General features: G+C 39.4%; 1 protein-coding gene across 1 annotated transcript; it reads right to left on the bottom strand.

Moving 5' to 3' along the window:
• Window positions 1-237: 237 nt before the first annotated feature.
• LOC102231983 (coiled-coil domain-containing protein 120-like) lies at window positions 238-25,188 on the bottom strand. The gene is made up of 11 exons (XM_005813827.2): window positions 24,747-25,188; window positions 12,965-13,107; window positions 12,782-12,878; window positions 12,240-12,370; window positions 8,151-8,252; window positions 7,937-8,057; window positions 6,809-6,868; window positions 6,528-6,681; window positions 6,303-6,404; window positions 4,644-5,681; window positions 238-2,753 (listed from the first exon to the last, which is right to left on the bottom strand). Exons 3-11 carry the CDS (start codon window positions 12,828-12,830, stop codon window positions 2,657-2,659), a joined length of 1,854 nt encoding a protein of 617 aa, XP_005813884.1. The 5' UTR covers window positions 12,831-12,878; window positions 12,965-13,107; window positions 24,747-25,188; the 3' UTR covers window positions 238-2,656.
• Between the last annotated feature and the right edge of the window lie 543 nt (window positions 25,189-25,731).

Raw genomic sequence — 25,731 nt, forward strand, 5'->3', positions numbered from 1 at the left:
TTAAAATATTCCACATAGAGATGTTGCTTAGCAACTAAATAACAAATCACCACTCTATTTATTTTTAAGCAAACGTACAGTAAACCAATGATATCACATGAAACTACTGCTCTGAAAAATCAAACTTAATCTAAAAGAGTTTATAAGAATCTAAAAAATCTTTGATAATTGTAATGTGTCAATTTTAACTTCTGCTACCAAATGTCTTGGAGAAAATACTTCAGAGGAATATAGAGGTAATTTCAACATGACACTTTATTTAGTAGAACAAATGCAAAATCTCAAATGTACAGCAGAGAGCAGGTCTGTTAAGTCAAATGTCATAGGCCTGATTAGAAGGAGATGAGGGAAAGATAAAACAGCTGCATTTATATATTTTGAAAAAAAAATAGTCAAATTATATGTCAACGCATCACACTGCTAAATAAAATGGTTTAAACACACACTGGCAATTCCTGCACCAAGAGCTACAGTAGATGGCTACAAAATGTTATAGGTTCATAAATATAATATAGTTTGAATACATTTTGCTTTAGAGCTAAATTCATAGCATTTATTTTGTATTTACAGAGTACATAATATGAAAAATACCTTTCTGACCCCCAGTGCACAGCAGTTTGGTCTTTGATTTCAGGTTTTTAATGAGCTGGGAAGGAGATTTGTGAAGCTGGAAACTGAAACGCATCAGAAAACATGGCACTCCACAGCGTGATACAGTGAAAAAATATAGAGTCACACACTTAAATAATCACATTCAAATTAGTTCTACAATGGCAATGCTTCAAGTATAAAAACCGACAACAAATACAATAAAAAAAAAAAAGAGAGAAAAAAGTTATGGTACACCAAACAGTATTTCAGGTTTTTATGCCTCATGGCTTTTCTAAATACTACAGAGTCTGATTAGAAAATGAATTATGATGCAACATATGGTAGAAAAATGTAAAATGAGGTTTTCTGTTAAACAACAACAACAAAAAAAACCCAGCACATGATTTACAGTCCCTACAAATACAGACCAGTTTTCATTTTATTTTACAGGATGCAACAGTGCGAGACCTGCTCACACCTTCGCCGAACGCTGCAGCAGCTCCGCTACCACAAACCACCAATAATGCTCACTTGGGGGTGGAAGGTTGAGGTGAGGTTATTTTATACTATACTGTTATGAGATTAGTTGGGAATAAAATGCCAGTGTGAAACTCCTCAGCACCATCCTCACCATCTACACACCCACACCCCACACCTACAGCAGACGTTGAAAAGCCTCTTTAGCTTTGCCTCATAGCAAAACCTCACTGCTGCCCGTCTCCTGGCGACTACTTAATAGGGAATTAAGGCTTCAGATGTTTATAAAGTGCTCTGTATGACACTCAAATCCAGCTGAATGTAGTTTCATTCGTTGTCCTACAGTCATGTGCTACAACCATACAGCAGGTCTCACTCCAGCCCTACGCGTTTACCTGCAGCTGGTTTTAACTCGTCTGTTGAGGTCTTAACAGAGAAGGCTTCATTTATTACCCAGCACTCATCTGAGTCTAGAAAATAAAAAAAAAGACAATCAGTCTATTAACTAATTGAGTGACATCATCAACGGTTTCACTTTGTTTATGTTATAACTTTTTACAGATTATTGTTAGCACATAAGTTAGCTAAAATATTTGAACCAGCCTGATCACCGTAACATTTTTATTGGGATTTTAAAGTGACAGACAAATACAAAGTAGCGCATAAATTGAGTAGGAAAATTGATGCAGGATTTTCTATATTCTACAGACAAAAAGCAGGAAAGTGAGGGGTGCGTTTGTATTCAGCTCCCCTTGAGTCAATAACTTTGCGTATATTTGTATGCCTCACTTTTCTAAACCATCCAGAAAGCCATGCATGTTTTTTGTTTTCCTTCATCTTTTTGCATCAGCGTATTTCGTCCAGTTTGATGTTTGTGGTTGTAAAGTGACAAAAACTGGAAAAGTTCATCTGCTACGAATACTTCAGCAAGGCAGTGTTTGTAAACAGCTTGGCACTTCCACCTGAGCGTGATGTCACTACAGTTCTTGCCGCCCTGTTCATTTTCATAAAATACTTTTCTTTAAAAAAAAAAAAGGAGAAATGCTAGCGAGTGAATGGTAGATGAACAGTGAGGCATGTTTTCACTTTTTTTAAAATATAGTTTAGAAAAGCAATCATGTAGCTATTTTGTTCAAATGTAATGAGACCGTAACCACTGTTTATCACATATTTGAGAAGCAATAAATTACCCTCTGTAATATAGCTGTTTTTATATCAGGATATACAAAATAGTTATTTAGAGATGTCTATATTCTGTAAAAAAGTATATCTTGGGAGATTTAGTGGGACCAGACGCAGTGTTTACTGGTATTAGATGTTTCGACAAGTCAGCACTTGTGCACATTCAGACAGAAACACTGGGTTACAAGTTTATACTGTTGGAATCAGACAGAACACAGGAAATTCTTCAGCTTTTTTAATTCTTCTTCTGTTGTTTTTTAAACTATACAGCTACACTTCAGTCTCATTCTGCTGAGGTTGCCATGTTTTGCTTTGCTACTGAGGTCACGTTGTATCCACTTGTAACTTTTAATCGAGTCTAGGTGAGGCTACAGTGTTTCTGCTGATACGTTGCATCGTGTGGCTTTCAGACCAGGGTACCTGGGTCCGCACTCGGCTCTTTTGGGGTCGCCTCTTGCTTTTGTGGATCTGGAGTTTCCTGGTAGAGAGAAAACTCCATTGACCTGGGAGAAAAACACACACACAAAAATTATGGTCAGTGCATGAAGCCCATAAAGGCAGTATGTTAAAAGTTTTTAAAAAATATTTTTAAAAAAGCACATCGTTAGCGAGCTGCATGGAGAAGCAGCAATCACTAGTCTGGAACAAACTCCCAGAAAACTGCAAAACTGCTGAAACACTGATTTCTTTTAGGCTAAAAATCCACCTGCTTAGTGTTAGTTTTGATTCATAATAACTGGAATATTGATCATTATATATTATTTGATGTCCACTTGCTTCATAATTTTGATGATGTCATTTGACAAAATTAAATATTTCTTGCGCATTCACAATTATGATGCAAAGTACTTTGATGTTTTGTTGCCACATGTGAGTGTTTTTGATCATGAACAACCCATTTGGGATCATAAAATTTTGTACAGACTTTGACTAGGGCACTTCAAAATTATTGCTTTGTGGGGAACGATTCAGAGACAGATTTGTATGTGCTCTTCGATCAACGTCCTGTTGCATGACCCAGCTGTACTTGAGCTAAAGGTCACAAACTGCAAGCTAAATCTGATTGGTGCTGCTTTTGAATAAAACAAACAACAGAGAGGCTAAATGTTAGCATAAGGCTTTAGGTGGGAAATTTATGCTTATTCAAAAATGGCCCCATAAAATTAGGCAGAGTTGTAAAATTAGATGATGGATCAATTCATAGCGGATAAGGCTAGACTAGAGTAACATGACCGTCCTCTGCTGGATAACAGCTAAACAAATATGATCTATAAAAGCAGAAAGGTCAAAGAGAAAGATACACACACGACATTCTCCTTTTAAGTAATTATCTCCCAAACAAACAAAACCTGCTAACTCCACCTCATTAGGATCTAGTCAGTAGTTTGTGTCTTCTGACAGTTACAACCTCCAGTCTCCTTTAAACAAAGTGTAAACTTTGTGAAGTCTGTTTATTTTTCACAAGCAAAGAAAAGTCAACAAGCATAAATCACTCAGTGAAAGTTTCAAATGTGCTGCAGATTTACGACAAAACGCTCCCTGTTAAACATGTTGCACACTAAGGTTAAAAAATGTTTAATTGAGGTAGGTATAGCATATGCATTTATTTCTACCATTTAAAACTTCACTAATATAAAAAGCTAAGCTTAATTCAAAAACACTACACAGTTTACATATGTTTTTATATTTTGGTAAAAATGTTTATTACTCACATGACAAATTAAAAGTATGCACCTCCTAGATTTACCACCTCAATCTCATAGGACTACCGGCATTTTCTGTCACAAATGTCTGAGAAGATTTATAGGAAAAATTTGAGGTTCAGAGTTTTGTTTTTTTCCCTCACACACTATTCTGACTTCACAATGTAAAAATATCCTACTCTAAAAATCCTAAATTCAGGCCTTTAACCACTGGAAATATATCATTTTATCTTGCAAATTTACAGCTTCTTAATGTCAGGTTATCCAAGTTTATCAAAATAAAATGTATATGTTTTTTGGTGTAAATGTACTCTGGCATTATTTTTTGCAGTGGAGAATTAGGGCTATTGTAGATTAAAAGGAAAAAAAGTCAGACATTGTCTTTTGTTGTTGATTCAGCATGACATAAATTCACATGCCTGACTGTTCATGATCCAGACATTTAGTGCTTCTGCTGTTTAATTTGTCTTCTTCTTTTAGCAGTGCATTGTAGTCAGACAATGTGTTGACTTTCCTTACAAACCACAAGATAAATACTTTACAGTCTAAAGTTAGGGACAATCTAGAGCATGGAGAGCATTTTTTTTCAAAAACAGAATGTTGTTTTAATCTGTTCATTTTACATAAATATGTATAAATTCTAGCTTTTGACAGAATATTCCAGTCATGTAGAGACATTTGTGTACTGACCGTCCATGCAGGGGGTGACCATGGAAGCTTGCTGACTGGGGTATTTGAGGCCTTTGGAGGTTGGCCGTTTCCCCTTGAAGGGACTGGGGATGTTGCACCAGATGATGGGGATGCGAGAGCCGAGAGATGCCCGCTTCCTGGCCCTTAGAGGCAGAAGGAGGGTAGCCGAAGGCGTTCCTCAAGTACCAGTCCCTCAGTCCCTCCAGGGCGAGAGCTTTATGTAGGCTTCTGGTCGAATCTTCTGGAGTGGGGAGAGAAAACTGCGGGGGCCTACGGCCAAAGGAGGGCCCAGTCAGCTCAGTCTGATATGGGAGTAGGTTGGGGATGGAGGATGTGGTGGTGCCAGTGGCAGGAAGAGAAGACTCGTACGCAGAGAGCAAAATACCATCTTGTGAATGTTGCTGCAAAGGAATGAAAGGCCCACAAGATTTGGTCCTGGTGACCTTGACCCTACGAAGCTCCGCCTGGGACCCTCTGAGGACCATGGGGCTGTAAGGACTTGCAGCACTGGGAAGGTTCACCTGGGAATGGGAGAAGCCGTTGGCATGTGGAGGCACTGCAGCAGTAGAGGAACGAGGAGAGGACATGTCTTGCCAAATTCTGCCTGTGGACTGGTACAACTGGTGCTGCACCTGCATCCTCTGCTGCTTTCCCCAGATGTAGTCCATCAGTAGTTCGTTGTAGCCTCCGCTGGCCCCTCTGCCGCCCACTGACAGACGCATTTTACTCTGCTCCACGGAGCCGTCGCCTTGGCTCTCTGGGCTGCCGAGCTGAATCTGCTGCAGTTTGCCGTCGGTCAGGGTCTCGGAGCTTTTGTACGGTCCTCCCCGCTGAGGCATGCCGTTTCTGGGTCCAGGCTCGTCTGGCAGGCTGGAGCGATCCAGGAGGGCCTCAGAGCTGTTGCTGCGCCGTGCTCTGGAGCTGTAAGGGCAGGTCCTGCGATCAGAAGATGAGCCCTCCTGAGCCAGGGGAATCATGTACGGCACATCCAGGCTGCCAGACCACTGCTTCAATCCATTACTACCCGATGTGTCAGACCTGCAGGAGGATTAAACACAAGAACAAGAAGACTCACAAAGACAACTACAGATAAAGATCAGTGGACATTTTCTGTATTTTTTAAGTGAGTCATAACATGGCAGCTAAATTTGATCAGTACAAAACTACAAGTGCATCAAATCAATAAAAAAAAATCTAAATATCAAAAATATGAAGAGCTGCTGTTTGCATGTTGTATAATAGGTGCTCCTCAACAAACAGTGTGACTGATTACATATCTTAGATTAGGGCTGTCCAAAATGTGGCCCGGGGGCCATTTGTGGCCTTTGAAATCATTTTGTTCGGCCTCTGATCACATGTCAAAATGGTAAACAACTGATGACCAACAAAGATGTGGAAATTGTTTTACTTTTAATAAGGCAACAGTCTGAAGCCATTTATTTCATGATTTGTGATGTACATATTTCAGAAAAATCTGGTTTATTGTTGAGCAGGGAAAATAAAAATAAAATTTTTTAAATCACAATAAACTAATTTTTGCATTTGTAACTTAATGAATCTTGTGGCCCACTAGTAGTTTAGATTTGTCAGTTTTGACCCCAGGAGAAAAAGTCTGGACACCACTGTGAGACAAAAGCCATCAGAGCCATCACTGGATACCTGATGTGAACGCTGATTGGAGCAGTTCGGGCCAACAACGGAGTTGCTGGAACACTTCTACCTTCAACATTAGAAGCACTTCTGGGTAAAGAGTGAGTTGGGCTGCAAAAGTCAACACAAAGTTTGTATAACTTACACAATAGAGATTGTATCTTGTACATCTATAAGTGACAGAGGGACCAGGTTGGCAGCAGAACGTGTACAACTGAACTCTTAGACAATTACCTCACAGAGCTTGTGACCGAGTTGCGACGTGTCCTCATTTCATAGTAAATCTCAACAGGAGAGAGTTTCCTGCTGATTCTGTGGTCGGGGCTTCCCACGGTGAGCCGGGGCTGAGACAGGGAGCGCTGGTCAGCAGCAACGCTGGGTGAAGAGTCTATGAGGAGAAAAACAGCAGCAAATGACGACCAACTGCAACATACACCAATGAATACCAACCATTCCTGGGGTATTTAGGCAGAGTAAAAAAATGAGAAAAGAACATTTATGTACAGCCAACTCACCGTTGTCGTGTGATGTTGAATCCGACATGGAGCTGGTACTTTCTGACATCACAGTGTCCTCTAAAAGACAGTGAGTAGTTCTGGTCATGGGCTGATTTGTTAATTTGGTGATGTTTCACTTATGGTTGCTAAACATAAGTGAAGTGCTCTTTCAGTGAGATTAACATTGTTGTTTGTATTTATTTCCTTCTCCTGCAGAGCTTACAGATGAATTTCTCATGTTAAGCCACAAAAATCCAAGTCTTTCATTGGGATTTATGTCACAGAGCAACAAAAAGTAGTGCTTAATTGTCCTCTGAATAAACATTACTCAGACAGGTTTAAATAAAAATCCGTACTGTAGTAAGTATTGCATGTATTTTAATATCAGTATAAAATCAACCGTTTAGACGTTTTTAGATTAGACTTTATTAGTCACTCAGGTTCCTCTGGGAAATCTAGTTTCCAGCAGCAGAAGAAACAGCTTAGCAAGAAACATAAGGCAGCAAAATGTAATAAAAACACAAATGGAAATTAATTAATGTCATATTTTTAGAGAAATTAAAGAACAAGCAGCCGTATGAAGACCAATATCTCAGTTTTATCAATAACAGATAAAGGTAGTAGCCATAGACTGTAGAGGCAAATATGTTCTAGATATACAGCATGTGAAAGCATGTCTTGTGATAATACAGTATATCCTTCCAAATAGTGCATCCAGGCATCCACTGCAATGTCACACACACTGTGGTATAGCAGAGGCGATTCAACATATTGTGCAGCTCTAGTTCAGATGTGAAGCATTTTAGTGAGCTACTATGGCTCAGTCAAAGTCCACACCTAAATTCAATTGAGACTTTAAAGTTGATGTTAACAGACGTTTCCCATCCAATCCGACTCAACTTTAGCTAAACAATGAGCAAAAGAAATTAAGTCTCTACGTGTGCAAATTAAGTGTGACACTTTCAGATCTTTATTTGCACAACAACTGAATACTAAGTAACCTTCTTTACAACAATACATTACTTTGTGTTGTTCTATCACATAAAATTCAACAAATGGGTTTATTGTTTGAATGTGAAAAGAGTAGAAACACATATGCACGGCACTTAAGGTTTCTTTTCATTTGGAAGAAACAATGTCTTTCACCTGTATGACACCCCCTGTGGACTGTCCTCTTGCTGTTTAGGCCATTTCTGTCTGACTCAGAGTGTCTGCATAGAGCGCCGGTGAAGATCGCCTTCATCTGCTTTCTTTGGCCGGAGTCATCCTGAAGCCAGAAAACAGTCGTTCACATTATGACACAAGCACAGAGATCCAGCTAATGTGTAAAGCACTATTGATATTCAGGGGGATGGCTTACCTCTGCCTTGGTGCTCGGCGCCAGGCCAGCTCTGCGCTGCACCAGTGGGGGTTTCTCCCCGACCTCCAGAGGGAAAGAACGCGGCAACTTCCCAGTCAGCTCCTACAGAGGACATTTAGTAGTGACTCTTTACTTGTCTGAGCGATCCAAGATGAGTTTACCGCACATAAATCCTATGAATGGTAGGGGTTGAACGACTACATATTTTTTAAGGTTGACTACATCATGATAATAGTCGAGTCGATGTCGACTAGTCGCGGTGACGTCATAGTGACGTAAGCGCAAAAACCCTTCACAACTACTTGGAGGCTTTATTAGCTATTTTCACGGCAAATATTGACCCCCCCACCCCCCCCCCCCTCCACACACACACACACACACTCTCTCCCCTTCTCCTGCTTTTACTAAGTCTATTACGGAGATTCTTCGTGAGCAGCTGGGAAAAGTTTGTTGCACAAAATCGGGTCTGACTTTTTTTTTTCTAAACACCGGCTGATGCTGATGATCTCTGGATAGTTACTATAGGAGTCAAATGATCACACTGACTACATGGTGCTTTTGGAACATCACAAGCCAAACTTGTTATGAACGGATCCCGTTTGGTTACAGCTGAATTCAACGAAACCACCTGCTTCTCCTCCGCCCGATGCGCGGCAGGAAGCTCTGCTGACTCAGCAGATTGAACGATTTAAGATATTTTCTAGTCAACGTCAACATGATAAAAGTCGAGTCAATGTCGAGTTGACTAGTCGTTGTGACGTCATGGCAACGCAAGACGCAAAGCTTTGGAGTAACGTACAGGCTTTATTACCCGTTTTCATGGAAAAATACGGCATTTACACAGAACAGCAACAAGTGAAACAACAAAACATCGGGATAGTTTATGATAAATAATAAGTTGCTGGGAAACCAACATTCAAAAGGAAACGCACATCTTTTAGATGGCATGTAAAAACAATAAAAAGAGGTGGCACGGGGGCGGGGGGTAAATAAAGTTCACTCGCTGTCAATATTCTCTTCGCTAAGAGTTCGCTAAGAGCACATTGTCATACAAGGACCCAGTAATTTCTACCTGTTTGACAAGATGCGGGTTTTGTCCTCGATCTGTTTGGAAGACGCCATTTTGTAGCCAGTGTTCTGTCAGATCAGCTGTCAGAGTGTCATACACTCTGACAGCTGATCTGATGACACTTCTAAGCACAAAGTGTCATTCTTAGCACGAACTCACGGCTATATATATGTCAGACAAGTATACACTGTCATTACCACAGATCTTTATTTAATCAGCAACATAACATCATAATGTATTAGTTAGATCGTCGTGACAAAGACACTCGCGAGCCGGCTAAGTGACATCATTAGCGGGAAGGGGGCGAGTTTTAGACGGCTCGTGTTTTGTAGTGGACTGCAGCTGCAACTCCATCTCCTTTTAAAAACACTGTAAAACCACAAATATGCATCCATCTACATATCATTTAAACTAATGTATTAACTTATTTTTCTTCTGTCTTGTGACGTATACTGTGCTGTCAGATCAGCACAGGCTGTCACCACCGGCAATCACATGACTGCGACTAGTCGACATGAAATGTAAAAACTCGCGAGACGTCCTAGAGTCGACTAGTCGACTAGTCGACTAATTGGTTCAACCCCTAATGAATGGTATTATGCACTAATATTGCAACAAATCAATGGAGACAATTGTATATAAACTGTTGTGTCAGGAATAAAATCCTGCAGAAGAGCAGCAGTTCAAAACATCTGAGACGAGCTGCTCTGTCGCCATTTGAGTCCAAAAACAGGCGAAGTGAGATGGAGTGACTCACTACACAGCCAGCTGAAAATGAAGGGATGTGTTAAACAGCTGCAAAGAAAAGCTGAGGGCCCTGTGGCCTTATTAACATGTGCTGACAGGCTCTCAGGAGCAACTCATCTGCAGGCCTTTGTATTTGAGAAAACGGTGCGGCAAGTTGCTCCATCAGTCCGAGCTCAACGGTGGTGAAGCAAAGAGGGTGAAAATATGGAGGTAAACTGAACGTGAATGTAAACGGACAGGTCAAAGAGAACACCACTTCTCAGTCACATGGAGGAATTGGGTCGCTCTGTTAAATACTTTGTCATTAAGAAATATTTACAGACGTTAATCTAATTTTTATGTCTGTGAAAAAGTAATTTTATTGTATTTAATAACTTTAAAAAAAGAGAGAAAATGTTAGGACAGCCTACCCACCAAGAGCCTGTTTTACCCTCTTTTGTCACAATAACTAATTTTGGGAAACAATAAATGGTCCCAGAAATTATTACGATAAATTATAATATTGGTATTTTGAGACCATTTTCAACTACCTTAATATAATAATGCAAGAACTCCCTCTCAAAGATCAATAAACTTTAATTTCCATTTAACACTGGAACTGGGAGACACATTAAGTGTCCAAAATAAATAAACAAAACAACCTAAACAATAAATAAAGTGGGTTGTGCAGTCTCAACAAAACACAAATTCCCTTCAGATCACATATTAGGCTCAGACAGAGAAAACAGGAAAAAGTGCCAAAAAAAAGTGCAAACTAACCACTTTGTACTGATTGTCAAATGTTTGCAGCATTTTTTAAAATGCTGGCTTTTCAATAATATTAAAGGGCAGCATCTCTAACAACACAAACAATCATGCAAATGGATATTATCATGCTCATTTTAATTTTAATCTCTCATGCAATTAATTGACTTATTACTTATTGTGACAAGCTTATGTGTAGCCATCTGCCAATTTCTGACACCTCTCCTCACGTTCAGCTTTGAGATGTGTTTCTAGGATTCTGGATGGTGAGCTGATCATAATCCGTCTCAAGTCATCGCTCTACAATGAACACAATGATCAATTCCTCTCACATTATACAAACCGAGCTGAAGGATCACAGGCGTTGTGCTCTTTCAGATTATGCACCTGGTGCACTAACATGGCAGGACTGGTGTGTGTGAGACTCGTGCGACTGCTCCAAAAAGCTTTTCAGTTCTGAATGTGGTCGGAAGTACCGGCCTCATACATATGTTGTAGTCAGAACAAATGCACTATTGTTTGGTCGATTCCTTATAAAGTGTTGCTATGGTGAAATGAACCAGTCATATCTGGTCACTATGTATGTTTGTCTCTGTCTTGAGAACAACTGGTTTGCATTATGTCATGATTCCAGCCCTTCAGCTCTGCCTTGGCTGGGCTGATTACTCATTTCCCTCACCTGCTCTGTGCTGCTCCCTACTTAAACAGCTGCTCGTCACCAGCTCAGTGCGAGATCGTCTGTTGCCACTGTCACAGCTTTCAAGCCTTGTCTTATGAGACAAAGAGTTTTCTGGTCCTGCCTGTTTATGACCACAGATCTTTGCCTAATCCTTTTGCTGTTGGAAGTCCTGTTGCTGAACCCTGCCTGTCTCTGACCCTGCCTCCTGCCTTCTGGTTATTGGATTTTCACTGCCTGAGACCCTCCGTGCATGACCCCGGACCGTTTCATGACTCAGCCTCTGGTTGGTGGATTTTGTCCCTGTCTTCTGTTTGTCCCCTGACCTCCCATTGTCCATTCACCCAAGCCTCCCCCGGCTGGACTCCTGACCCCTGTGGATCCCCCACCCCTGACCCATCAGTGTGATCACACCCTTCTACATCATTATTTTTGTAATAAAACTTGTTTTGACTGCGTTTTGGGTTCTGGCTGATTTTGCTCTTAACGCTACACATTATGGCCTACACACAGTGCTTTGAAGGTCTCACAACAAACCTCCCTGAAAATGCTCAGTGACAATGTTACTAGTCGTGTACCTGACATGCTAATGTTTAATTTCAGCCATTACTAGTGGAAGTACAAGTGAGGATGTTATAATTCATTTTGCAGAAAATGTTAAAATGCCTTCAGTTTTAATTGTTCGGTTTTATTTTTCAGCATCTTGTGAAAGCTGGTAATATCCATATGTCCAAGAGAGAAATAGGCTACAATAGGTTTTTTTCACATGGTGAAAGGGAATACATTTTTGTTGGGTTTTTTTTATCCTGACCTTCATTTGGTACGTCTGAAAACTGAAATGAAAGCTACTCACCGCTTCCTGCAAACACACTTGTTTAAGTTCTCCTACTCTGGCATTGAGGAGAGCCTCCAGGGTCTGCTTTCTCTCCTGCAGAGCTGCAATCCTCTCAGCCTGCAGTTTGCTGTCCTGGCAGCTTTGAACATCTGCAGGCCACAACACATGTAAAGCATCTTTAGATAGCAAACAACAGCAGCTTCACATTTAGAGCAAATGACTCAGGTTTACATGTACAGTAGCTAAAAAAAGAACCTGGTGCAACGAGTGTTTTTCCCATCATATCACTGTCTCTCTCTTTTTTTTTTTGCACCGTTTTGTTTTCAGATTTCTACTTTTCTGATTAAAGTATCTTCCAGCTGTGGTGACACTGTGTGAACAAAAGGCGTTCACACAAGCAGATGTTTTTTCAGCTGACTGGTCCCATGACAAAACTTGTCAGAAGAAGAAAAAAAAAAAGCTACTAAATAAATTTCTCAGGCCATTTCAAGCTTGTCCAGACATGATGGGCTGTTTTTTCTCTTTGTTTTCTTACACAGTGAGACGACTCTGCTACTCACCAGGAGTCCCCAAACCCATGGATGTTATCAGATGTCCTTTGACCTCCATGCAAAGTAACTTTGGGGACACAACTCACTCTCCCAGCAACGCCCTTACCTGGATGAAGACGGATTAGAGATCATTTGCATCTGAAAGGCACAGATAGAAATGTTTGCAAGTTTCAATCTTTCCTTCAGTATGACCTTGCAGCCATCTGTGGTGTTGAGGTGTGGAGGTAGCAGCATTTTCTCTCCAAATTAGCAGTAGATGAACATGGGCGGGGTCCGAATCGTGGGAGACACACAGCGAGGCGCTGCGCCTCGGCTCAGATGAATAAAGTCGAATTCTGAGAGAGATCAAAGGAGAAATCCACATTAATGTTATTATATTATTAGTTTAGAATAAATATGGCACAGTTCTCTGCTGCTTTAGGTTTACAAAAAATAGGAATTTAAAAGTAAGTCAAACCACATAGTGCAAGTAAAAAGGATGAAGGAAACTGATGGTTAGAATTGCAACAATTCACCGATACACTAACTTTAGATACTATTGTAAGGCCTTGCAAATATAAAATTTGTCACACTTTGTCACATTGCAACCACAAACTTTTAGTATTTTATTGGTATTTTATGAAACAGACAAACACAAGGTAGGGCACAATTGTGAAGTTATAATATCAAGGTGTTTATTAATTAAAAAAAAAAATAAAACATGGGGATATTTAAATTGCACATTTATTAAAGTACAGAGACAACAACTTTAGGCTTGTTTCATTACACTTACATTGGGCTTAATTGTTGAATTAAAGGGGTTGAAAAAATGCATCCCACACTTTAAACGTATAAAGAATTAAGAGTTGTTTTGTGTTGGCCAGCCATGTTAAATCCAAAAAGAAACATCTGCAATTCTACACTGAACTCAAATCCAGTTTTGAGTCTGATTTTAACATGCGTGTAAGAGATTCTGAAAGAATGACTCTAAAATTAGCACTCTACTACAATTAGCAACTAATTAATTTGCAAAAAGATGGGAAATGAGACACGATAAGTAACATTAATAATGTATGGACTGAATTAGAGGAGGAGAAATTTATTCCCTTAGTAGTTTGTCCATGTCTTGATTAAAGCAAAGTGAGGAGAAGAACAAGAAGAAAGAAACCAGAAGGACTGAAGCCTGGTTGGTGGAATCGGTAACAAAAGTAGGAAATCAATGAGTATTATTTTATCTCCTCCTGTCTTGACTTCCAACTCCCAAATTTCAGATTGTTCACCACTGAGACAGATAATTCTGAAAATATTCCAATCAAGAAATACACCCAAACCTTTGAAAAGTATTGTTTTCACTGAACTGACTGAGGCAGGTATTGTTTTGTTTCCATGTAGTCTATGTGCCAAATGCACAAAGCTTCATCTCTAATATCCAACAGAGACCTGATATCCAAAAATAGTGACAGTGTTTTCTGCCAAAACCCCTTTACTCATCGCTGCTCACAGATCGCTGCCATAAACAATCGCCCTTCTGTCTCTTTGCCAGTTGCTTGAATCATAAAACGACTTCCGGCAGCTCACAAATCCACACGGAGGGCTCTTCAGTCCTGGCGCACAATCGCCGTGGCTGAGGCCGCTTCAGCCGGCGCTGCATCTTTGAAACAGAAACATTTATCTACCGGTTAGTTAGAGCAGCCACCTTCGAAGTTCTGCTCACAATCAACCGGCTACTTCCTTGTTTTCTGTGAAAACAAACACTAGATGCTTCAAAAGGTTGTGCTGGCTTCTGTCCTGAAAGTGAACCGGTAGCTAGTGTATGTGTGAAAGCCTCCGCCCCCCTGACCTCCCTTTGACAGACAAGTGGGAGCCTTTCACAAAAAACATGTGGCAGACTTACGACTGCCGCCCGGACAAAAGCTCGTCACATGAATCCCGTTAGACCAAGTGGAGTCTATGATGATCGGATTTTCACTGCTAATCTAATGGACTGAGAGGAGGGTTTTTTTTGTTTTGTTTTTTTACCTGAGATAAACAATACACCGTCACAACTGTTATCCGATGGGCGGCCGAGTGGAAGAACCACAGAGAGAAGCGCTTGAGAAAACAAGTGGGAAACATTTGGTATTCATCTAGGCAGCTGAACGCGGGAGCCAAAAGGTTGCCATGCCTCTTAAGAATTGCTCTGTTGTGCCACAGAAACATTTGCTCAGACATTTGGTGCCTTTCTCAATAAAGATGTTCCCACCATCTTGACCAAAAACAAATATTTCACTCTCGCAGCTCTGCTCGTGTTCTTTTAATCCTTTGGCATACAAAGAAAAATAAAAAAAACGCACCACTACATTGTTCCTGTCAGTAAATGAACCAGTAGATCCAGAGGCACAATTTTCTCTTTAACTTTACAGTTTATGTTCACCAGATCTGCCTCTCTAAGGGTGGATGATTTTAACAGGGTTTCATAATATGAAACAAGGTTTTTTTCATATTGTGCAGCTTTTTCCACTTTGTGGCAACAAACAACTACTAAATCGATTTTGTTGGGATTTTATGTGACAGACCAACACAAACTAGTTGGGAAGTGGAAGAAAAACAATTCATGTGCAAATAAATAAATAAATTATGAAGGCATCTTTTTGGTGTCAGTTAGATAAAAACAAGTAGTTGAACTTTATCTAGAAGTATAATAGCAAATAACACAACAGTATGCCACACTTTCCTTTGTGAAAGAACTCTGAAATAATATATTATTTTCCTTTCAGTATACAGTTTTTTATTATATAAGGTCTGTGACAGAATGTTTTGTTATACATTAAGAGGAAACAGAAGATTTTTAAAAATAGAGTATCTCACAAGAAAAAAAAAGTGTGTTTGTGGAGTGGATTTATGGAACGGGTTAAATGTTGGATGGAAACAATATAAAGACATAACTCAGTTTAAAATAGGATATAAAAAGTCATTTTAAATGCTTCTGTGTTGGAGGATGTAAGCTGGAAGAGAGTGAAAGACTCGGTTCTCATAAGACTGTTTTTGTTGGATCTGGGTTTGACTGGAAGAAATGGACCGGGTGTTTTAGCTCTCTGTTGTTAAAGAAATTGTTATTATTGTTCTATATTTTATATATGCAAATATTTGTTTCCTAAATGAAGAATAATGTGTAAAAAGTAAAATCTAATAAAAGAAAGACAGGACTGAATAAGTTTATACTTCTGCCTAACTAAAAAAAACAACTATCAAAAAACATATTATGACATTTGAATTGTGAATAGGCCATACATTTCGCTGGATGATAAATTGTCCCAGAAGTTAATGCGATAAAACGATAATACTGTTATTTTGAGACTATTGACTGGAAGACATTATTATCCAAAATAACTAAAAAAAACAACAAATAAAATGAATTATTAAAGTCTGCAAACAAAATTGTACTTCATAAAAATGGCTAGTTGAGACCAAAGCACCAGACTGAAGACTTAGTTTTAGGTAGAAAAACAACAAATCATGCAAATGGAAATTATTGAGCTCATTCTAAAGGTTAAGGTAATTTTATTTATATAGCACATTTTCAGCAACAAAGCAATACAAAGTGCTTTACAGGATTTAAAAGTTAATACAAACAAAATAACAAGCCAAAGAAAAGAGCAAAAGAAGAAAAAGCTAATAATGTTGACCCAAAGTATATAAACTAGATACTCCTATTCAGGCTTGGTAGATAAGAATAAGTAAGTATCTAATTCCTTTTCTGGGTTGGGACAATAGGAGTCTAAAACATAGTTGCTAAGGTAGTTTTTCTGGGTTCCAAGTTCTAATCCCTGTTCTGGGTTGCAAAATAAGTGTAGGTATTCTCTGGACTTTCTAAGTGTGCTCTAAATTTGTAAAAGTAATGAGTACTCCACACTTTCTAAGTAATAATAAAAACTAAATGTTCCTATTCTGGAATATTTTTTTCTGGATTCTAAGTTTGTTTTAATTCCTTTTCTGGGTTGCAATAATAGGAGTCTGTCTGAATAATAATCTAAATATTAATCTAATATTGATCTAAATAGTGAGTACTCTACAGTTTCTAAAATATAAGTTAAGGAGTGACTAATAAACTAGAGTCTCTGAATTCCAAGTTTGTTCTAATTACTTTTCTGGGTTAAAAGTGAGTACTCCACAGTTTCTAACAAAATAAAATAAAAAAGAGGAAAGGACACATTAGGGCAAATAGCAACATTCAGACAAAACAAAGACATGAGTGAAGGCGGTGACATCACAAGGCCATGAAACCACGTTGCTCAGCCTCCTGGCAGAAGTCAGATAAGATGTTGTTATCGAGGAATGTCCTTGGGAGCGCTCAGCTCCACAGCTGCATGGATAACAGAAGGGGGTGAGGTGGGAAGGAGCGTTATGTTTACATATCTTCAAGGAGATTGGAAATGTGCAGCCTTTCCAAGGCAACACGGGGAAAGCCAATTCAGATACAGAATGTCTTAGGTCAGATAGATTCTAAATTTCAATCTTCCCTAAAGTCTCTCCAATACATCTCAGTTCCCAATCATCCAAATTAGTTTGGTCACTCCACCGAACCGAAACTAGCAACTTCTCCAAGATCCATTCCGTTAGTGTGTTTTGAGTCCTCAGCTGGGCTGCGAGTCTCAGCAAGGCTCGCATCCAACTTGTGTCTCTGTCCACACCAACAATCTGAGTGTTTGCTAGTTCAGCCAAGTCCGTCACAAATTTGTCAATAAGCCATGTATCCACAAGCTCCAAACAGCAGAAATCCTGTTACGAATAAATCCAGGGTGTATCCCGCCAGGTGTGTCCCCGTAGGACAAGAGGGCTCTCCTGTGCCCAGTCTTCTCGTCGAGAAAATTTGATCAATTGCATTGAGAGGCCGGTTGACCAGATCCATAATTTGTAGATCTGGAGGATGTGCAAAGAAAGGCTCCAAAAATATAGAAAAAGACAGTACAAAAACAGAGCAAGGGAAACAGGGAGCAGAGGGAAATAAAGCGTTCGTCTTTACCGAGAGCAAGAGATTAAAAAAAAAAAATCTAATTTATCATGTGATTAATTGGTTATTATTTCTTATTGTGACCGGCCCATTTGTGAATGTTTAAATAAGCTAAACTAATTAGGTGTTAGTTTCTAATGGTTTATCTTTGAACTGTGAAACAGTTCAAAAGGTCTGACAACTTTTTTATGGTGGTATTCATCTCACGAGGACAACATCTTCAACGCTGGTCGTCTGTCCAGCAAAACAAGCTTTTTTATTCCAACTGAGCTCCTGGTTTCTCTAATTAAATTACTGGAGTCTGTATGGGTCTGGTGTGCATAACGACTATCAGATGAGATAAGTTGGCTTTGAACAATACAGTCAGTGTTTGCTACACTTCAGTGTGTAATTATAATAGCCTGGTTGTAGCTAAGCGTTGTGCGTTTATGAGGTTTTGGAGAAGCGGTGGTTTGCACACAAAAACAGACTGAACAAAGAGGACAACCAGGTTTAAACCTTTGATCATTACGACGTCTAAAGTACAGGGCACCTGACTGCTAAATGTTCAAAAACATCTGGTTTGCAGATGTGGGCAGGTACAAAGGAAGCAGATTCCAGAAGGATGCTGGTGGGACAGTGGAGAATCAGATAAAGACGCGGAGAGCAGCATCAAAAAAGGATTACATTAAAGCATCAACAGAAGAGACCCGAGCATCAAATCATCAAACGCATGTTGACTTTGCACGTGTAGAGCTTTAGATGGCACCCAGGAGGATGTGTTAGCTAAACACGGGCTGAGAACTACCCTGGTACAGATCACAACACTGGAGATGCCCGAACGTCGCATCTTCATCTTCGGACTAATACACGAGAGATTATAACGTTCACAGTAAGATTAACTCTTCAACTCGTACGGATTTATACGCAGCTTTTATCCCTACATGATTCCAATCGTTCTGTTTCGCTGCTCTGTGTTTTCATCTCACTCTTGTTTTATTTATAGAGCACGTTTCATACGATCAAATGCATCCCGAAAACAATCAGCAATCACATCAAAGAATACCAACCAGGAAGTAAAATTATTAGGCAACTAGAATAGAAAGTGTCATTAACTGAGGGCACACAATCTTAATCAACAAAAAACAAATAAATTACATTCATTAAAATAGTTTAAAATGCAGTGTGGTGTCTATTCTCAGTCATTACATAATAGTCCTAATGCAAGTTGTTTTTGAAAGACTTCTCTCATCAAAAAGGATTCATCAGTTCAGTTCAGAACTGATAGGAACTGAAACGTCTCTAAGAAACAATAGAAATTAATTTACTGTATGTTATACATGAAGTAGTAGGAAACTGACATTAAAAACAAATGAAAAATGCAAAAGAAAAAAAGATATCTGAAAATTTGAAAAAAAAGTTAATAAAGGTGGAAAATATAAGGATTAATCAATAAATCTCCTGTTCAGATTGTAGATCTGAACAGCATACAGCTGTAGCTGAGTTTCATTACAAATGTGAGCAAATCTTTGAGTTGTGCTGATGTCGAAAAAATATAAAAATTGCCAATGAAAGTAAAATCACGTGTTAATAAGCTTGTTCCCGCGATAAGTCATTACAAATCATGTCAGGGCCGGATGTTGATGCATATGCTACAAAAATAAAAAATAAAAAAAGCAACACTGTGTGCACTGAATGCATCAAAACTGAGAACTCACTAATTTCTGTCTATAGACAGTATCAATAGATGTTTTCAGTGTAGAGAAAATATGCATATGCTCATTTTTATGTGTTCTAGTCCAAAGGAAAAAAAACTGTACATTTGTGAAGACTTCCAAAAATCTGCATCAGTGCATCTTTACTTTAAAGGAGGGAGTCTCCAAAACAACTACTGATGGGTCAGATAGAACATGACTGAAACTTCAGTCTTTCTCCAGAACAAACACAAAAATATTTAGCAGAGAATCCTATTTATTGACACATTACACACTGTAGGAAGTCTGTTTTCCTTCATACAGCAGGCGTCTTACAATCTGTAGAAATCCAAACACTCACAGCTTGTGTGTTTTAAATTCTTCACCTTCCTGAGATCATAAACAGTCGTGTGGTGCCACTATTAGAAATTCATTGCTGAAGAGTTTGACCTCCAAGAAATCCACATGTGTTTTTACAACAGTAACTCGTGACGTTTGCTGAGCAGCTGACGCATAAAAGAGCAGCTGGAAGCGTTCGTCCAGCTCGCCGTGGACAGGTGAGGCCGACACCCGCATGTTGCCTGTTGGTGTTGACGCAGCTGCTGTTGTCAACTTACACATGGTACCTACCCCCCTGCCCACTCTGCCGCCCGCCTCGGGGCCGGGCTACAAGTCGGCACCTCCAGTTGGATTAGAGCAAGGATCACAGCTTAGAGTTTATATAGAGCGTGTCTCTTTAAAATGACCGTGACAAAGATTGTAGATCTGAACAACATACAGCTGTAGCTGAGTTTCCATTACAAATGTGAGCAAATCTTTGTGTTGTGCTGATGTGGAAAAAAAAAAAAAAATTCCAAATGAAAGTAAAATCACATGTGAATAAGCTTGTTCCCGCGATAAGTCATTACAAATCATGTCAGGGACGGATGTAAACATTTTTATTATAATTCAGAAATGGCCCTGGCATCATCATCTCTCAGCCATCAGAGGAGACATCTGTGTCTTATTCAGGCGTTGGAGCGACAAGCTGCCTGGGAACAGCTATGAAGGCTGGGGTTTGGAGAAGTTGGGTCGGCAATTTTACAGAAGAGCTATGGATTCAACATGTGTGAGTGACTAGGCCTCCCAATGTAAACAATAAACCAATTAATCGCATGATAAATTAAAAGAAACAATAATTTTCATTTGCTTGATTTATTGTTTCTCTTTTCTCTCATTTTACCAAAAACTTCATGATAAAAATCTTCAGTCTGATGTTTTAGTCTCAACTAAACCTTTTTTGGAAGGATAATTTTATTTCCAGAGTTTTCATAATTTATTTCATTTGGTGTTTCTTTTGTTTGTTTTTTTATTTTGGGTATTCCAAATATCTTCCAGTTCCAGTGTTTAAATGTTCATTAGAATTTAAAGTTTATTTATGAGAATGTGTTCTTACAATTTTATGCAATTATTACTATTATGTTACTTGAAAATGTTCTCCAAAACAACAATGTTATCGTTTATCGCAATAAGTTCTGGGGCAATTTATCGTCCAGCAAAATTGTTATGACAGGCCTATGAGTGACAGACAGCATTTTATGAACTATGCGACGCTGTGAGAGCTCTGGTGGAGCCAGATGCACATTGTGCAAAACAAAACAAAACAAAAAAAACCCATCATCCTCCAACTACTTCCTGTCTTCCTCTTTGTCGTTTTCACCAGTAGTAACATCCAGCTGTTGATCACACGATGCGTGTGATGTGAAAAATGTGTTTTGATACGGATGGAAAACCACCTCATCCTGACGCTAATTACATTTTTTAATCTGAAAACGTGATTTTTTTTTTTTATTGTCATATTTCAATTAAGCCAGTTCATTTTCGTAATTTCAAGTTGCACAATTTTCTCGTTAATGGAAACAGAGTTACAGGCTTACACTCTGTGTGTCGTCTGTCCTCCGAACCTGTCTCTGTGTGACTGCGGTCAGCTCAGTCACTGTGGAGGTTTTACCCCACCTGAGCGACCCCAACCAAAGGAACAGTGCGAAAGTTTACAGGAGGTCAGGTGACCCCCACCGACCCCTGATTACAAAGTAATCTCCAGCTGTGTGATCTGTATCCACTATATACTGATCCATAAACACACCAAGCAGCACAAAGGAGGCTCACACTGACCAATCAAGTCGATGTATTATTCCACCTTCACTGGCCTTGAGTCACCTTGGCGCCTACCATGGGCAAAACGTAGACCTGCTGATTGCGATCCACCTGGAGTCTGCTATGATAGGCTGGGGGAGGAAAGGGGAGTAGCAATAAAGAAAGGAATGCGCTCCTGTAGTCCAAGGGGATTATTTCCATACGTTTCCCCCCCTCTGCTCTACACACCTGGAGGGACTCCTGCATGTACTCCAAAGAGTGTTTCTACTCTCTGTAATCCGCTTTGTTGATTTTGGAAGCAGCTCAGCGCTTTTGTTTCAGTCAGATTTATGAAGGCAGCCCCGGCCCTGCAGTCAGAGGCTTTACTTACACGCACATACAGTAGCTTCTCTGATCTGATTTCATTTTCCCCTTTTGTGCTTCTTTTTTTTCGTGCTTATGCGATTTAGAGACAAAGTGGGTTATCTTGTGGCTAACAAGACCACCACTTGATAAGCTCTGGGACTCGATTCCTCCCCAATGATGTTTTCAGGGTTAAATCTGTGCAGATGTTTAAGTAGATCCGTGTCAAGAGAGCGCAGAGGACTTTTACTAAACCAGTTGCTATGGTTATAGAAAAAAAATATTAAAAGATAAGAAGAGCAGAAATAAAAACAGATCAAAATGACAAACAGGATAAAAAAAAATCTCTGTGATGCCACTAGAGGTGCATCCAGGGCCGAATTTACATTGATGTGGAGCCCTGGGTGGGAAATCGTTTTGGTTCGCTAAATAATGCTAATGCTATTTATGCTAATTGCAGTACATTTATATGTCCTATATATAACCAGATATGAACTGATGATACCAACTGATTAGATTTAATGCATCCCTTGGCTAATAGCACCATGTTGTTTCCCTCTCCAAAAAAAACTATAATTTTTCAAATACTGTGTTATTGTTTATATACACAAAAAAAGAAGATATTATTACAACTCACCTGGTATTAGTCTATTTCTCATAATAGTACAATGTTTGCAAACATGTATTCATAAAAAAAATAATAATAATCTGTGGGCACCCCAAATAAACTGTAACCTTGGGTTACCGCCACTTTAAGCCCTTTCTAAGGTCCAGGCCAGGTTGCACCAAGAAATCACTAAAACACCAATGCAAGCACCACTAAACTGCGCTGACAACACTCTTCCATGTTGAAGTTGTTACAGAGGGAAGAAGACCCATTTCACTGCTTTCAGAACAAATGAAATGTTTAATATGAAATCACAAGAAGCTCAAGAGCTTATAGAGAAAAAAACTTTTTTTTTTCCTTCAGGCAAAACAGAGACTTTTGTAGACTATAGTAAAAACGTATAAAAGATAAAGCTGCTCTCCTTTATCCATTTGATGACCTCAATTCTATCAGAAAATTCAGGGAAGGGATCGTTTATAATGCTACAGGGCGTACATACCTGATGATTGTCCTCACAGCTAAAACAAGATGCTAAAACCTGTTTAAAGTGTAATTACCAAAATTGCATCTTTGCTTTGAACTATTAAATCATGTGATGTCATTAGGCTCTTCAATTACTGAATAAATGATTCAATGATCTATTAAATAAGGATTTTGCATTCAAATATTAAGCTAACTATATCGTTATTTTGAAGGAATAGAGGCGAGTACGTATAGTGCTACATTCTGAACAGTGAAATAGGAGCTTGTTTTCTTTTACTTATTATTATTTTGTACAGCCTCATCTGTCCCAGACAGTGTTTGCGTCAATGGCGCTGATAGCTTCGGCTCTGTAACACTGGCTTGTAACGTAACAGTTTTATTAACGTGTAACCTGACATATAAATTAGATCCATTTTCAATTCATCCAGAAAGCAGAACTAAAGATTTTTGGTTTTAGTTGTAGTTTTTCAAGATTGGCATACATTGGAATCAGGCCAAAATCTGATATCAAATCTCTGATTAGCACAGATATGACTAATAATTCACTCTCAGTTGAATTTTACATTTAAAAACACATGCAGGGAGTGCTAAAGTGAAGGGACATCACTTCACGTTTGAGGTGATCTAGCAAAAATAAAAACCAAACGTTGTATGTCCAGACAAATTATTTCATTTGAAATAGCTTAAACATTTGAGTAATGAGATTATGTGTCCAAGATACTTAATGTATCTAAAATAACACGCACTGAATTTTTCAGACTGAAGTTTTTGATCATGAATCAAATAGTCAGACTTGGTTTGTTCTTGAAAACCTGGACGGACCATTTGTTTACAGAAAGGTAAACCAAGCACTTTTAAAAAATGACATAAGTTTCAACTGTCTACCATTGCAACACACCTAATATCAGAAATTTACTAAAGACGGATCTAAACAAGATTCCACTATGTAGATGTTTACCAGAAAACAGAGGCAACAATCCCCCTTCAGCTCAAAATAAAACCATATTTAAGTTCTGAACACAAAGACAAAGCAAAACATGGGGGTAAGCAGATGACCCTGGAGGCACTGACTGACCAACTTCTTCTGGATTAGCTTTTTCACATCCCCGCAGGCCTCCTGGTTCAGGAATCTGTTAATAATAGGGCTTAACGAGTCTGCATGGGAACAGGCAGCGCTCATGCAGGTGGAAACAGCGAAACGTGTGAGAGACAGCCGGATCAGGATCCTGCCTGAGAATGCAGCAACAGGGAGAAGTTGTATTCCCAGGAAGCCTGACACAGATTTGTACTCCTTCATGGCACCTGATTATATTCATGTATATGGACGCGCATTCCCCGCTTTCAGTGTATTGGTGCCTGCCACGGAAAAACAGTGCGCTCGCTTGCACCCAGATGAAAAATATTTGGCCTTATTCCATGCAGTCCTTGCATTTAATGCGCAGACGTGTCGTCCAGCAAACAGCATGCCCCTCATTAAAGCCCGGCTTGTCAGGCTGCAGCTACCCCGCATTGAGACAGCAACACCGGCTCTTAATGAGCCACCCAGGACTAATTCATTCGAGCAATAACATTTCGCAGGTGTGTCTTTAGGCTGGTCTAAAAACAGGAGCTCTACTTATTTTTTTATTTATCTATTTATTTTTTTAACCCCATAAATACTTCTGTCGGCGTCGACTTAAAATGTTAATGCAACACATAAAAGCAGTGCTGACGAAGATGCCCTCGTCCGCCCAGTCAGGATGAGAGAGACATCTTGGAGCTTACCAGAGAGCATGACCGATGCCTTCGAAGGTCTTCGTGGTCCTCCGTAGCAAAAACCCAGCCGGGCAAAAACATTCCTGTGGCAGACTAAAAGACAAAAAAAAAAATCCCCTTCGGTGAAAAAGCTACAATTAGCAGAAAGGGGTGGAAATTCGTCGCACGCGATTTTTAAAAATAAAAAGCCCTGCGTTCACGGTGGCTCCGCGTGCCAATTGTAATTCACCAGCAGCCTCGCGACCTCCGCTGCGTCGGAGCCGCGCGCATCTCAGTCAGCAGCCTCTTTTTTCCGCGAGAAGAAAGCTCCCCCTTCTCCACCGACCGAAGAGCCGCTGTTTTTCACGGCCAGCTGAGACGTTACTGTCACAACACGGAGGCCCCTCCCAGATGTTTCACGCCTCCCAGTGATACTAATGTCGCCCAGTTGTTATTGAGCGGAGTGGCATGAAACGGAAAAGCAGCAAAAGCTAATTGAAGTGATTTTCCTCCTTTCCCTTCTTGGTTCAAGTAAGATTAAATGTGTGTTAAACTTGAATACATTGTTGCTAGAAATAGTTATTAAATATTCTGAAAGTAAAATTGCATTTGTGTGTGTGTGTGAGTGTGTGTGTGTGGGGGGTAAATATATATTTTAGTTCAGAGAAGATGAATGAAAGTCACTTGAATCAACGCAGAATAGTCTACAGTGCATTGCGATTGTTTTCATAACGCTTAAAGCTGGGGTACATCATTTTTATAAAATGTTTTTTTATATACATATTTGTTAAGCTATTGCTTTGTCATGAGCAGTGATGGCATAGTGACTTTGAAAAAGTAACTTTAATCGGATTACTGATTACTCCGTGGAAAGTAACTTAGATTACTGATTACTTCTTTTTGAAAGTAACTAAGTTACATTAAAAGTAACGTTTTTAGTTACTTTCAGCAGCTGCTAACAACAACGCTGTGAAAATGACATTGATCTTTACCAATACTTAATTGTAACCTATTT

Source organism: Xiphophorus maculatus, chromosome 20 (genome assembly GCF_002775205.1).
Source record: "Xiphophorus maculatus strain JP 163 A chromosome 20, X_maculatus-5.0-male, whole genome shotgun sequence".
NCBI classification, from domain to species: Eukaryota; Metazoa; Chordata; class Actinopteri; order Cyprinodontiformes; family Poeciliidae; genus Xiphophorus; species Xiphophorus maculatus.